Here is a 13,485-nt window from a genome sequence, read left to right as displayed (position 1 = left end):
AGCCTGTATTACATATACTGGAACAGCCTGCACTGCGCACGCCCTGTGCACGGTGCACCATTGTCATGCAACATGAGTAGTATTAAGTACTATAACTTTATAAGTACTTCGACTTTACTCGCGTTCCGACCGCTTATAGATTACACCTTCACGTTCTGGCCACCCATGATTTCAGTTTGCCCGCATGGGGCCATATAAAAATTAGTTTATAACATTATACAGGTAATTTTTAACCAGTAAAAACGTTTATTTCCGAACCGAATGCAACAAGGAACAACAAATAAATTTAACAGAAAACAAAGTTACAAAAATCTAGAGATCAACGAATCCATCAAAATTGCTACATAAAAACGAGGAATTATCACCAATTAAAATCACCAATTTAGTTAATAATAACCGATTTCTTACTTGGTTTCAATTTACTAGAATTAATCACCGTAAATTAATCACCGTAAAATAAAAATTTAACCCAGCATGTGAAAGACACTCGTCATTTAATTTTCGAACTGTTCGATTTCTTCTGGCGGCGTTTTTTTGTTATCCGATTTCTCTGTCAGTGCGTCCAGAAAAGCACTTTCGGTCCTGTATACCGGTCGAAAATTAACTGTATAATGTTATAAACTAATTTTTATATGGCCCCATGCGGGCAAACGCGAGTAAAGTCGAAGTACTATTAAGTAGGGAAGTGCACCGCTGCTCGGGTGAGAATACCAATTCCGGGATTCCCATTTCCCAATCCCAGATTTTATTCCTACCACCGCTGCTCGCTAGCACTAAAAGACCGAAGCGAATTTATGTTTCGTACGTGTACTAATTGTATTTCATTATCAGGCCATACCGTGCTTAATGGTAAGTTTAAATCAGAAGTTCAAGCAGTGATACGAGGAAAATATAAAGGATTAATAAACCGAGTGCCACTAATCAAATATTAATGAGTGCGGAGCGGGGCATCTGTGTGCTTGCGTGAAACATTGGCCAAGATGCATCGTAGCGGCCTTCGAGCAGCTGGAAACTACGCGGGGATATCCACGGAATCGTTCAAACATGGGGTCTTATCGCTCTTTACCAGAATGCTAATTTCTAATAAGCTGTTTATGTTCTCTAACTGTCCTGAGGGTCCGTGTATTACTGTTCGGCCAGGTTTAAAATCACATGGTAGTATGTCACCCTATCCGGAAATGAGTTACCTTCTCCATGAATAAAAACAATAATAATAATCATCCGCTTAAAATCCGAACATTGTACAACGCTTCAGAGCAATGTGATCCTATTATTATTATTCCAACAGAACCGTTATAGTCCTCCCAAGGAAAGTGCTATAAATGATAGGCAGCAGCATAACGCGTAATTCCACCCGAATAAAAATCATACCACAGGATATACTACTCCATATCATATCATCAACATCCTGTACATGAAACAAACAGGAAAAATTTATCAACTGGATCAAATAATTATTCAAAATTTTACAGTAATATTTATTCCATACAATAGTCTATAACGAGTATGGCATGATGCACGAGCTAAATCTGCTGTCACGCAGGCAGGCAGCTGAATACTTTAGTTCACTTCAGACGTAGTCTAGCCGTAGTCAAGCTGAACACTCCCTGTCCTCGATCGCTCCGTGTTCAGCTAGACTACGGTCTAGCCGTAGTCTAGCTGAACCTGCCTGCTGTGTATTAATCTACCTCTCTGTCTATTCAGCTAGACCATAGTCTAGCTGAACAGGCAGAGAGGTAGAGTATGTCATACAGAGCAGGCAGGTTCAGCTAAACTATGTTTCAAGTTTCAACACGTTTCAAGCTCTGACGTTTCAAGATCCCTCTAATGACTGCGCGTTACTAGTACTACCAGTACTACTACATACCGTGTTGCATCGCTTCTTAATCGTTCACCGAAAACGGCAGTTTCGACTAAATCGTGTTCAGATTCGAGTGACTATGAGGACACCGTTCCCCGACTCTCCGTCCCAGTTCTACGGATGACTAAGAGGGGACATGATCGTGTTGAAACCGAATAGTAGAAATTCGTGATTTCGACGACTTCGCTGTAGGAGAGGATGGCTCCTCCCAGATACAGTCTCCGTTTTCTGTCGCCCAATCATACATACGTTTGCCAAAGTGACCACTGCTCACCTGGACGCCCAGATAATTAATACATCACGTATCTGTACATCCTACATAAATGCTATATAATACATAATAATACGTTTCGACTGCATATTGTATATAGTGACTAATTATTGCATAAATGTACATCTGACACAACCCCTGTTTGTTTTACACATATTTTGATTAGTACTAAGATAATTATATCTGTACCGCCTGTACGTATATAGATTTTTTCATGTCTGTAAGTTCCAAGTACGTTATGCATAATTTGCCACGTGTCAGCCGTTTCGCATATTATCATAATATTTTACTTAAGTTTTAGATTTGCTTATTAAATTGTAAAATGCTACGTAAAACATTAACAACATGAAAAAATTAATACCGAATAACTCGGAATTTAGAGCAGCTGTGTGAAACATTGCAAGGCATTTGGGGATAACAATACATATGGAAAGCAACTAATGAGGTATTTTGTGCCAAAAATTACCGTGAATGGGTAGATTGCCAAATTGAAAATTTAAGAAAAATTTAGTTTCTCAGGTTTGAAAAATTAATAAGTACATAGTTACTACTTGAAATGTTGTTTGACTTGTTACAAAGCCTTTTTTTACTGAGCTTCTACTGTATTCCCGAATACTACTCGGCTTGCCATAAGCCTACTACGGCCTAACTTTATTAGTACGTCCCGTACGAACGGACGAAGAACGAAAACTAAAATTAGGTTTAGAAACAGAAAAAGCAGCTTCCGACAAATGTGTCTACTGTCTAGTCATGGTTTGCGCATGGTGAGCTGGTCAGAACAGGTAGCCACACATGGTGAACCGCTCTGGCAACATTCATTCGCTTTAATACGAGTATGGGTCGATCAGTGCCCGTCCAGATCAATGAACGACACAAAAAAGCGACTAGTGTTTGCACTATTTTTCGTCAGGCCTGCAGACCGTTGCAGGACCTTAGATACACTATGATAAAAACAGAAAGTGAGACTTTCTGTAGAATAGTGTATACGGCTTGTTTCTGCACGGTCTATGGGAATTCTGCAACCAGAATGTTACACGCCTGTGATTGGCACAATCTAGGGGTGTGGTTTACGGTGAGCCTCTTAATACGCGCAAATGGCAATACGGGCATACTGCTTAGCTGTCTAGCTAGAATACTGGAATACTGTCTGGCTAGAATACGGGTTGGGTTAACAGCCTAATAACTGACAAAATTCCAAACTTACGTACTTATCAAGCGTACCACGTGGCAAACTGCCTCCACGTGGTTCGTGCATTACAGCACATTGGCGTGTAGATTCTTCATCACAATTTACACTTCTACACCACGGCAGTACACTCCCGCAACTTTAAAACTTATTTCTGAACAGTTGCGTTCTTCTATGTTAATTTTAGTTTTATCAAAATTTGGTTATTTTACTAACTGTACAGAATTTGAGCACTTATAACGGCATTTATTTCGAACACATACAAGCGTCACAGTGAAAACTGTTGCCAGTAACGGCTGCAGTTCTTGTGAATTCCCAATCCCAGGGATCCAGGGCTGAAGTCGTTCAACCTGCTTCTGCTTCTTCTGCGGTAACTGAGTCGGCAGCGATGGATCTGCTTCAGCCACCAAAGGTAAGCTTCAAATTTATTAGATCTGTACCATTATACAGATAGATTCCAGAACTGATATATCGATGACTTATGCAAAAAAAGGCGTTGTGGATACGGCGCAGTCTGCAGTGTTGCGGGGTGTAAAGCGCCACAAGGAAATCCTACTTACGTTGGTGTTAAATTTCATCGCTTTCCTGGCTTAAAAGCAGAATCCTCGGCAGCCAAAAAAGAAAGGCAAGCCAAATGTATTAATTCTTGCAGACAGCTGAAAACGTGGACGCCAACACCTAATAATCGGATGTGTAGTCTCCACCTTACCAGCAGCAGCGATGATTACGACAGTGAAAGACTGCAGTACCTTCGTTATTTTATTGTATGCTTAAGACTGCAAGACCAGTTGCAACTTGATATTCTATGTATTACGTGTCTTTGTATTCTTGTCTACTACTGCTGCTGCTGCTATGCTACTGCTACTGCTGCTTGTCTACTACTGCTACTGCTACAAACAAACTTCTGCTACTGCTAGTTTCAAAACATGCTTCATCGTTCGGCAGATAAACAGGCCACAATAACAAACGAGAACTACAACGTTAAAAAAGTTGAAAAATTAAAAAAAGCACAAGCAAACAAAAAACACAACGATGAAAGAACATGCGTACGTGCTCGAACACCAATCAGTTAATTCGCCGGCAGTCTGACCACGAGATCTCTGCGCGTAGAGGTTCTTCGTCTGAATTGGCCGTGCCAGTCTATATTCAGAAAAGTTGTGAGTCTTCCCAGGAAAGGCTCCACAGGGATCAGACTAGTTCACACCTCAGTGTCATCGCCGCAGTACCATTGTCGAACAGCTTGTTTGTCTCGTTTGCGCGGCTCACCAGTCAGGTATTCTCTTGAACTTGTTCGGGCGTTCTGTGCAAACTGCCGACGCAACAACACATACATGCGGCCCGATAAAGAGGGCTTGTATTGATAACAAGGATACCATTAGGATGACGTCACAATGACCTGTTTTGCGCTCATTCGACTCAGAATTTTTGTCTAAGTCGAATGAAGTGAGACCAGAAGCAGAAAACCTTCACGGGAGCGAGTTATGAATTTTTATGTAAATTAGCAGGGAAATATTCAAAACTGAGATGACGTCCTAACGATTTCGTATTTCAGCTTTCCCAATCAGGTTTTTTTTTCGCGTTAGTCTTTGAACCTTTAAATAACTAGGTATTCGAGAAAAGGTTCATCTTACATTTCATGCAAGGGACTCATTACAATACCGCTCTTATGTTTGTAAGAAATAAAAAAAAAGAAACTGAGAAACCACCGCTAAGAGAGACTTATAACTAGAATACTAAGGAGAAACTTAAGACACAAAAAACCACCGTTAATATGGATCAGTACCTTAAGTGAACTGAGAATAACTGAATTTTAGGCTAAGAACCTCAATATAAATATGACAAACTAAATCCACCCAAATTTTTCTTAGCCTGTTGTGTTTCTTAGGTGTTCTTAGATCTCTTAGGTTACTTAGGTTTCCTAGGTTTTCTTAGGTTTCTTAGGTTACTTTGGGTTTCTTAGGTTTACTTAGGTTTCTTAGGTTATGACTGCGTTTCGATGGTATCAGAAACTTCCGAATAACTTAACAATAACCTAAGAAAATTAAGTAAACATTTAGCAAACCAAAATGAAACCTAAAAATTACCTGAGAATAATTTAAAAATAACCCAAACTGATGAAACCATAAGAAAACGTAGCAATAATTAAAAAATAACCTAAAACCCTACGAATATCTTAAAAAATCTAAAGAAACTAAATAAACCTTAAGAAACCGTAAGAAAGCCATGCAACCGAAGACAACCTAAGAAAACGTAAATAGACTAAGAAACCTTAAGCAATATAACAAAAACCAGGAAAACCTGGGAAGTTGAAGATGGCTAAATGTTCTGTTGCTGAAATTAGTGGTGGTCGAAATGAGTGCTGAGTGAGTGAGTGAGCCTCGGCCTCATTGAATGTTAGCGAAGGGACCCGACGCGTATTACATCACCTGCCTCGTTTGGGGAAAGTAGTTGCAGTGTTATGGGTTGCAATCAGATCGTCTGTCTCGTTTAAAGAAAGGAGGATCATTGTTGTGGGATGTTACCTCTTTGGTCTCTCTTAAATAAAAAATAACATTGTTGTGGGGTGTTACTTCTTTCTTTGGTCCCGCTTAAAGAAAAAAATAACGTTGTTGTGGAATGTTAATTATTTGGTCCCGCTCAAAGAAAGGAATAACATTGTTGTGGATTTTACCTCTATGGTCTCGTTTAAAGAAAGGAGTAACAGTGTTGTGGTGTGCTACATCTCTGGTCCCGTTTAAAGAAAGGGGTTACATTGCTGTGGGGTGCTACTTCTTTGGTCCCGTTTAAAGAAAGGAATATCATTGTTGTGGGGTGACATCTCTGGTCCCGTTTAAAGAAAAGAATTAAATTGTGGTGAGATGTTACTTCTATGGTCTCGTTTAAAGAAAGGAGTGACAGTGTTGTGGGGTGTTACATCTCTGGTCCCGCTTAAAGAAAGGAATAACATTGTTGTGGGATGTTACTTCTCTGGCCCCGTTCAAAGAAAGGAATAACATTTTTGTGAGGTGTTACTTCTTTGGTCTCGTTTACAGAAAGGAATAACATTGTTGCGGGATGTTGCTTCTATGGTCTCGTTTATTGTTGTGGAGTTATTAGTTCTGTTACTTCTGTATCGTTTAAAGAAAGGAGTAACCTGTACGTGGACAAAACTAGATGGCTAAATAATAACATTTATACTTGATAACATTGTGTATCTATTTTACGTATTTCAGTCAAGTGACCTTTGAGACCCCAGTTTGACCTTTTTGACTGAAAAACATTTCTGAATCGAACGTACCATTAACTTATGACGCGTATATGACGTCATGCGCACGAGAGAATTTTAACTGAATTCCCACAAAATGATTGCATAAATTCAAAACTTGGTCACGTGATCTCAGAACCACATGATTCACATAGCATTCGACGCAAGATTTTTTTCTGAACAAAATGTGCTATAGAAAACTCATTTCTGAGAGGTATCCCTAAATTGGACTATAACCGGTATATCCGCTTCAGCGGATGAGTGCAGTGCAGCAGCACATGTACGTACATGAGAGAGGCGAATACAGCATGTGCGTGAGTGCAAGTAGGCCAAGTATGGGCGGAGTACCTCGCGCAGGCTCGTACGCCTGATATGCCTCTGGGTGGGAATCCGAGCTCCCGGGAGAATGCTCAGACTCGGTACCGCACCAGTGTACCGCACACTCTTTGGTTGGACCCATGTGGGATCGCCGATACGCGTCCTCTGGCAACAGGGAGCCCGGTGTCTCGTCGACCGTCCCATCGTTGCCTTCCGGACCCCTGAGAGGCAAGCACCTTACGGCCGAGAAATCCGGAAGTGGCTTGGGCGTTTCGTTGGACTGGTAATGCGTCTGTTGGCCGGCATGTTTTAGCTCGCACCGGAGAAAATGTAAAAAAAGTATGTAATGAAAGTTTATACAGCTCAAAAGAAAAACATGAAATAAAGTTTAATCACAATTCCAGTGAGCAAAGAGTCAAACAAAACAATCGGTTAGAGAGATCCAGCTACACAAATACAATTCCGTTTGTTAGGAAAGAATTCTAGCAAAATGCTAAAAAAAATGCAAATATCAGTCCGGGAGCTTTATTCTGACTAGGATGACGTCTCCTGTCCAATGTTGTCCGATGTTCTGGGTCCGGGGCGTCGGTTCCCGGGTTACCCGTTGTAACCGGTTAATTTCACTTAAGTCGGGTAATCACGGTTGAACACTTACTTCCGATTCGTATCCGTCCGTTGCGAATGGAGAGGCACTGTCGCGGTTGCGAATGCCGAAGCATCCTATCTAAATGGGGGTGGTGGACCGAGGTCGGTTGACCCAGGTCGGCCTACCGGTAAGTCAACCGGCGGCGTGGGGATCCGGCTAAGTTTTCCGAATTCCAAGATTCAGGTCGGAGAGAAACATACCTGTGTCATGCGACTTCTGTGGTCGCCAGGTACAATAATTCCGTTCAAAAGTGGTCGGTTAAAATCGTTCAGTCTGCTATCACGAGCCTGGTTATGACTTTATCCAAGATGAAATGGCTCGAAGGTCCGGTCGGAAATTTGAAGTTCTGTCGGTGGAAATGGTCGGTTGACTATTACCTTACGCTTCTGTGGCCAGGAGTAGCACTTCCATCCGACCACATGATGATCGGCAGTTACTGTATGCCAAGCGTTCCGCTATTAGCCGACCTGTAGTCGCTCACAATGATGACGAGTGGTCGGTCGCAATGGTATACGACGAGTGGTCGGTCGTATTGGTATACGACGACTGGTCGGCCATTCCGTACATCGATGGTCGACCAAGGTAGCTTGTGATGTTTTAGGCCCCGGTAGGGCCAAACAGGACGCGCGGCTAACGGGAAAATTGCTCCTCGTTGACCTAACGCTATAACAAACCCAACCCACAGCCAATCACCAGTTTCTTATCCAACAAATCGTAATTGCCCACATAACTTGGGCTGCATATTGCAAATAGTTAAGTACGCGTACCACAGAACTTTGCGGTACCGGCTATACAAAAAGGTGCAATGTAGATCTAGACCTTTTTAATCTAAGAGTCAGTTCTCTTTTCTATTTTATACAAAATAATTTTGACCTTTTGGTTTCTGCTGATTATGTTTTCGCTGAACGATTAACGATTTTGATATCGGTGACGGACAGCCTAATTTAGCATGAAGTCGTGTCGTTATGTACTTCTCGACGGTGCTGGCTCTCAGCTAGGCAGGTTCTCAGCCGGGTCGTTTCTCGACCATCCCGTTTCTCGGCATAAAGTCCCTTTGGGCTGTTCGAGTGAGGGACTAGATTCCATGTGCAAACCTCCCTTCTTCCAAGCTAATATGGACCGGCGGTTCGCCGCCGAAGTGGTCTTCCTCGTCTTCGTCCGGTTTGGTCGGCGAAGTGGGCGTAATGAAGCCTCCTTTGGTTTGCAGCTTACAGAGCTGCTTCGTTGGGACGCACTATCGCCTTCCGTTTCATGGCCCGGATGTTCCGCCTGAGACTTCTTTGCTTGGGCTACCTGTTTCCGCAGCTTTTGTGCAAGCGGTCGTGCACCAGGTGCCAGGTCGTCGGACGTCGCTTCTTCGTAGGGCAGTGAGGTGAATCCGCTAGGTATCATCTTCTTCTCGCGGTACCACCTCACGAAGTCCGCTGCGTCGTCGTGCGGGTCTCTTTCGTCCTTCCGGAAGGCGTATCACTTAGCGTGTCGCTCGTGGGTATAAAGCAGGTCTCGTAACCATATGGCAGGGATGATACTGCGCATCACCGATCCAAGTTGGGCCACTATGGTTTTAAACGCTGGTGGTATCGGTTGATTCCGGCAGCATTCATACAGGGTGTAATGGCAAAAGTAAGTGCCAAATCTCGCCGCGAAAAGGTATCGTAGTATCGCAGCTACGCAGTTCTTGGCCAGATCCATCTCCTCTTGTGGGAGATACTGGAGCAAGTCCAAGGCTGCCCGAGCTGCGGTGATAACAAAAGACGGGTGGGGGTCGGTGATGACGAACTGGGCAATGCTCTTCAACTCGTCATGCTGGCATTCCCGAACGCCGAGTTGGCTCAATCGTGGCCAGTCCGGGCTGTACAACGGTACGTTCAGCAGGGCCGGGTCGGTCATCGATGGTAACGCATTCGCTTGGTCATATGGATGTTCCATATTCTGGTCGGTGTGAGTAGCCATGTTAAAGCCCGGCAGCCACTGATGTTGTTCTAGTAGCGTCTGGTATCCGGATTGCATGAGGAACTGCCGTAGATTCTCCACCATACGCGAAACTTGTGGGCAATGTCGTTCTTCGTAATCCATGGTGTCCATAATGTAGTTTGTCCGTTCAGTCGGATGTTGCAAGACAATTTCGATTCCCTGTTGTCGGGCGAGGTGGTAGCAAGGGTCCTCTCGGGCCGGCACTTCAACGTGGTAACTGTGCCATCTGGTCGGCCACGTCCACTTCCATTTGCTCCGGTTGAGTTTCTGGTTGAGCTGCAGGTTCCGCCATGTGGGCATCCGGCTGTTGTTCAGATGGGAGGAAGTTCCTTTTCGACTTACTAATTGAGTCGACGACCAGTCCAATTCCTGTTTCGCCAGATCCGGTTCGTCTGCCGGGTGAAGGTCTGGTAGCTTTCTTTCTAAACTCTCTGATGATGGCCCGTTGCTCTTCGATTCTGTGTCGGAGATCGTGGCCCAGTTTGTGTCGGAGGTCGTGTCCCGCCAAATTCTTAGCCGGTCGGCGCTGGTGCTGTTACTTCGACGATGAGACCACTGGCTGTGCCGATGGTCCAGGTGGTGGAATCTGCTGGGACACAGTTGGTTGGGCTTGTGTAACCCCTCCTGTGGACAGCCCTCATCTGTTCTGCCGTGGCCGGAGTGAAGGTAACCATCCGCTGGGTTCCGTCCTCCATCTGTAACCATCCGCTGGGTTCCGTCCTCCATCTGTAACCATCCGCTGGGTTCCGTCCTCCATCTGTATCCTCATCTTCATTGACACACTTTGGAGTGATCGGTTGGGGTCTCCAACAAAGACTTCACGTATGTTATGAACCACTTGTTCGGAGTCCGAGCCGCCCTGTGTGTGCTGGTGCTGAAATTAAACAGTTATCTTCGGTTCATGACGGGTCGGTGGCGGATGGATCTTCATTTTGGCAATCTTTTCGTCAACTGCGAGAAGTTTCTCCTGTTTTTCTTTCTGTCGTTTGAGGTCTTGTTGCTGTTGCCACTCGAAGATACCGGTTGACAAGTGTTCGTCCATACGACTTCGGAACTTCGTTGTCGTGGATGGTTGCCAAATGATCCTGTTCATAGGCTTCCAACTGGTCGACTAGGCATTCGCTGCTGGCCAGGCGTCTTTTTGCGCTTAAGTTTCCCGCGATAACATTTATGTAAAGTGCCGCCGCTTCGGCGTGCGATCTCATTCCAATGTTTGGGGCTTGTTCGTCCGTGATGATAAATTCCGCACATGGGAATCTTCTGCCCTGTGCCGACGCGTTTTCGTTGCATTTTCTGCAATCCTTGGTGAACGCTTCCGTTCGCGTCCATCAAAACAAAAGTTAAGCACTCCGTTCTTGAAAGCATGCTACTCGGTTAATCCAATGATTTTACACCCTATATTTACTACGGTCGGGCCAGGTTGGTTCTCGAGCTGGTTCAAGGTACTTATGTGGTGCCGAAGAGATAGTTAGTGACACTTATGTGGTGTCGTTGGAGAAAGTCGATTCTGCAACTCCTCCGACGCATTCAGCGTCTCCTCATTCTCGAGCGGGTGGGTCGGTCGGATCCGGCCGGTCAACTTGGAGAGAGTCGGTTGGCTCATTCTGTTGCTCCAAGGCCGGACGTTCCTTCGGTAGTAGTCCGTGCCGGTGAGTTGACGGATTTCAAGCTACGAACCGCTGAATTTCACATTTCACATAAAAAAATGTTAAATACCGCTTTTTTAGTTGAAGCATGTATCTGTATGTCATTATAATCGTATTAATTTGTAATATGTGTTTTTAAATATGCAAAAAACATCTTTTAAGGCACTTACGCGCGGCTGTTCCCGGTGGATGTCAGCACGGTACGACTACTAAGTTTCCTCCGACCAGTATAAATCTTGCATTGTTTGCAGCAGGTACATCTAGTAATGCATTCCTATTTTTACAAGTAAACTGATCTGTAGTTTTAATCATAAAAACAAGTTGCTTCTGACCCAAAGTTCGATGACTGAACAGACAAGATGCATGCTCGCAGCCGGATGCTAGCTGCATTCAATCAGAAAGCAGGCTGTTTAGGAGTGCAAAGTACAATACTCGTACTATTTATATTTTGTACAGTACCGGTGTAGTGTGGTATACGTTGCTGTGCGGTGTAGTGTGGCGTTGGGACCCGGTCTGGTGTGCGGTGCGGTGTTGTGCGGGAGCCGTTGCTGGTTAGTGGTCGTTCCTGTGCGGGGCCGGTCTGGTGCGGTACATTACAGACGGGACTTGTGGAGATCTATGTAGCAGTCCTTTGGCGCAGCGGAGTTGTAATAAGTATTATTCACTGTAAGTAACAACATCACTTCACCGATCTGGACCACTTTGGTACCTGAGCAGCAGCATGTGTAGTTGCGCTTTACGTACTATTTTGATATGTAATTGATGCGTGACATTCCACATACTTCATAGAAAATATTAAATTCCTCTATTTTGTGGTTGGAGCATCGTTTTTGTACGTCAGTATTATTAAACTATTATCTGTTTGTCAATATGCGAACAGCGTATGTTTCAAGACACTGGCACTGTGCTGTTCCTGGGGTATGTGCAACTACGTCACTAAACTTCTTTCAAAAGGTAGCCTTTTTGGATCAGCCGGCAGAGAGCTGAGATGTAGCGGTATGCTGAGATGTAGCGATCTGATAGTCATGTAGCGATCTGATAGTCTTTTTATGGCCTTCAGCTATGCATTTATTCTCTGGAAGTTCAAGGAGCCGGAAGATAGAGATCGCGATGAAACGGAAGCAATCCAGTATGATTTATTTACGGCTCTCGTAAGTCAGTGAAACAGTAACGAACAACGGTTACAAAACAAATGCGAGTACTTAGGTAGTTTGTATTTTATGTTTTAGTGACAGAACATCTGCCCATAAATGTTAGCGCTCTGTTTGTCGGTCCAAGAGAAATTCGAACAATATATCACCGGCCAAGAGCACCAGCTTTTGGCTCTTGTTGCATTTGCAATTTTTTTTAATAACTCATATTGGTTTTGCAGCCGACAGCTCGTGTTTCTTTTTAATGCGTTGAATTTAGAATTTTTCCCTGTTGCAGATGGTATTGATTTGTCTCTGTCCGGATTTGCTTGTTTATCGCTAGCGTGTTTCGCACCAGTTTATCCTCGGCTGCCCGATCTCCGGCCACTCTTGCTCAGTGTATATGCTTGTGGACATTTTATATTGTTTGCCCTCTATTTCCACCTTCGTCAGTTTTCGGCTGAGCCTTTGAAAGTTGGAAGGAAGCTTGCCAGAAAAGAGTAGATCGACTGTAAAATTAACTGGTATAATTTGCGCATGTTGTGTACTTCTGCTGATGTTAAGGAAACGCACGATGAGATAGAATTAACTTATTTGAGTATTGGAAACAGTTTTATTAGTCTGTTTTTAAGCTGTAACAATTTTAATCGTTTGAACGTTATCGTTGCAAGTCTGTCATTGTATTAATGCGAAGCGTGCTGGCGGAAACAGGGACACGAGTGGGATATGACATACTGTTGTTCTTACTTGTCAAATAAAGTCACAATGATAAAGATTTCATGGGAATGCTGCTACTTGTAGACCAAATACAAAGCAGGGAACGGCAAATGCTGCAAATGCTATAGAAAATAGCATGCCTGCCCGGAAATAGAAGACAATAAAAAAACAGCATCAAGACCTGGCATAAAAATTAAAGCTGGGACAATTATTTCGTTTTTTTGTCTGTAATACTGCGGAAGAGATACATCACTTCATTCTCAAAACGACTAAAGACCAGATTTCCCTTTTCATCGAAAAATTCAGCAACGGATTTCTTCAGTTCCTGTTCCTTGCCGGGCTGTTTCGCTCCTTCTGTCTGGCGCATCAGCTTCAAAGTATACATATGGTCGTATCTGCAAAACCAAAAAATATTGAATTCCAAAAAGTTCAGTCCAGCTGGGAAAAGCACAAGGACAAACCAGAGATTCCGAACAAAAACAACGCTAGTTC

General features: G+C 43.7%; 1 protein-coding gene and 1 long non-coding RNA gene across 6 annotated transcripts in view; one reads left to right on the top strand and one right to left on the bottom strand.

Moving 5' to 3' along the window:
• Positions 1–1,538, bottom strand: part of LOC129593208 (uncharacterized) — a 33,794-nt gene extending 32,256 nt beyond the window's left edge. For all 5 annotated transcript variants that reach the window (XM_055489439.1, XM_055489424.1, XM_055489431.1 and 2 more), the window contains exon 1: positions 1,188–1,538. In XM_055489439.1, coding sequence (XP_055345414.1) covers positions 1,188–1,221 — 34 coding nt within the window. In that variant the 5' untranslated portion in view covers positions 1,222–1,538. The remainder of the gene's footprint in view (positions 1–1,187) is intronic.
• A 10,039-nt stretch (positions 1,539–11,577) lies between these two features.
• Positions 11,578–13,034, top strand: LOC129593242 (uncharacterized). Its single transcript, XR_008691075.1, has 3 exons — positions 11,578–11,812; positions 12,207–12,297; positions 12,575–13,034. It is a non-coding gene; the product is annotated as an uncharacterized LOC129593242 (long non-coding RNA).
• The last annotated feature ends 451 nt before the right edge of the window (positions 13,035–13,485 follow it).

Source organism: Paramacrobiotus metropolitanus, unplaced genomic scaffold (assembly GCF_019649055.1).
Source record: "Paramacrobiotus metropolitanus isolate TYO unplaced genomic scaffold, Prichtersi_v1.0 Parri_scaffold0000003, whole genome shotgun sequence".
NCBI classification, from domain to species: Eukaryota; Metazoa; Tardigrada; class Eutardigrada; order Parachela; family Macrobiotidae; genus Paramacrobiotus; species Paramacrobiotus metropolitanus.
The sequence above is the reverse complement of the archived record's forward strand: the minus strand, read 5'-3'. Positions and strand labels throughout refer to the sequence as shown.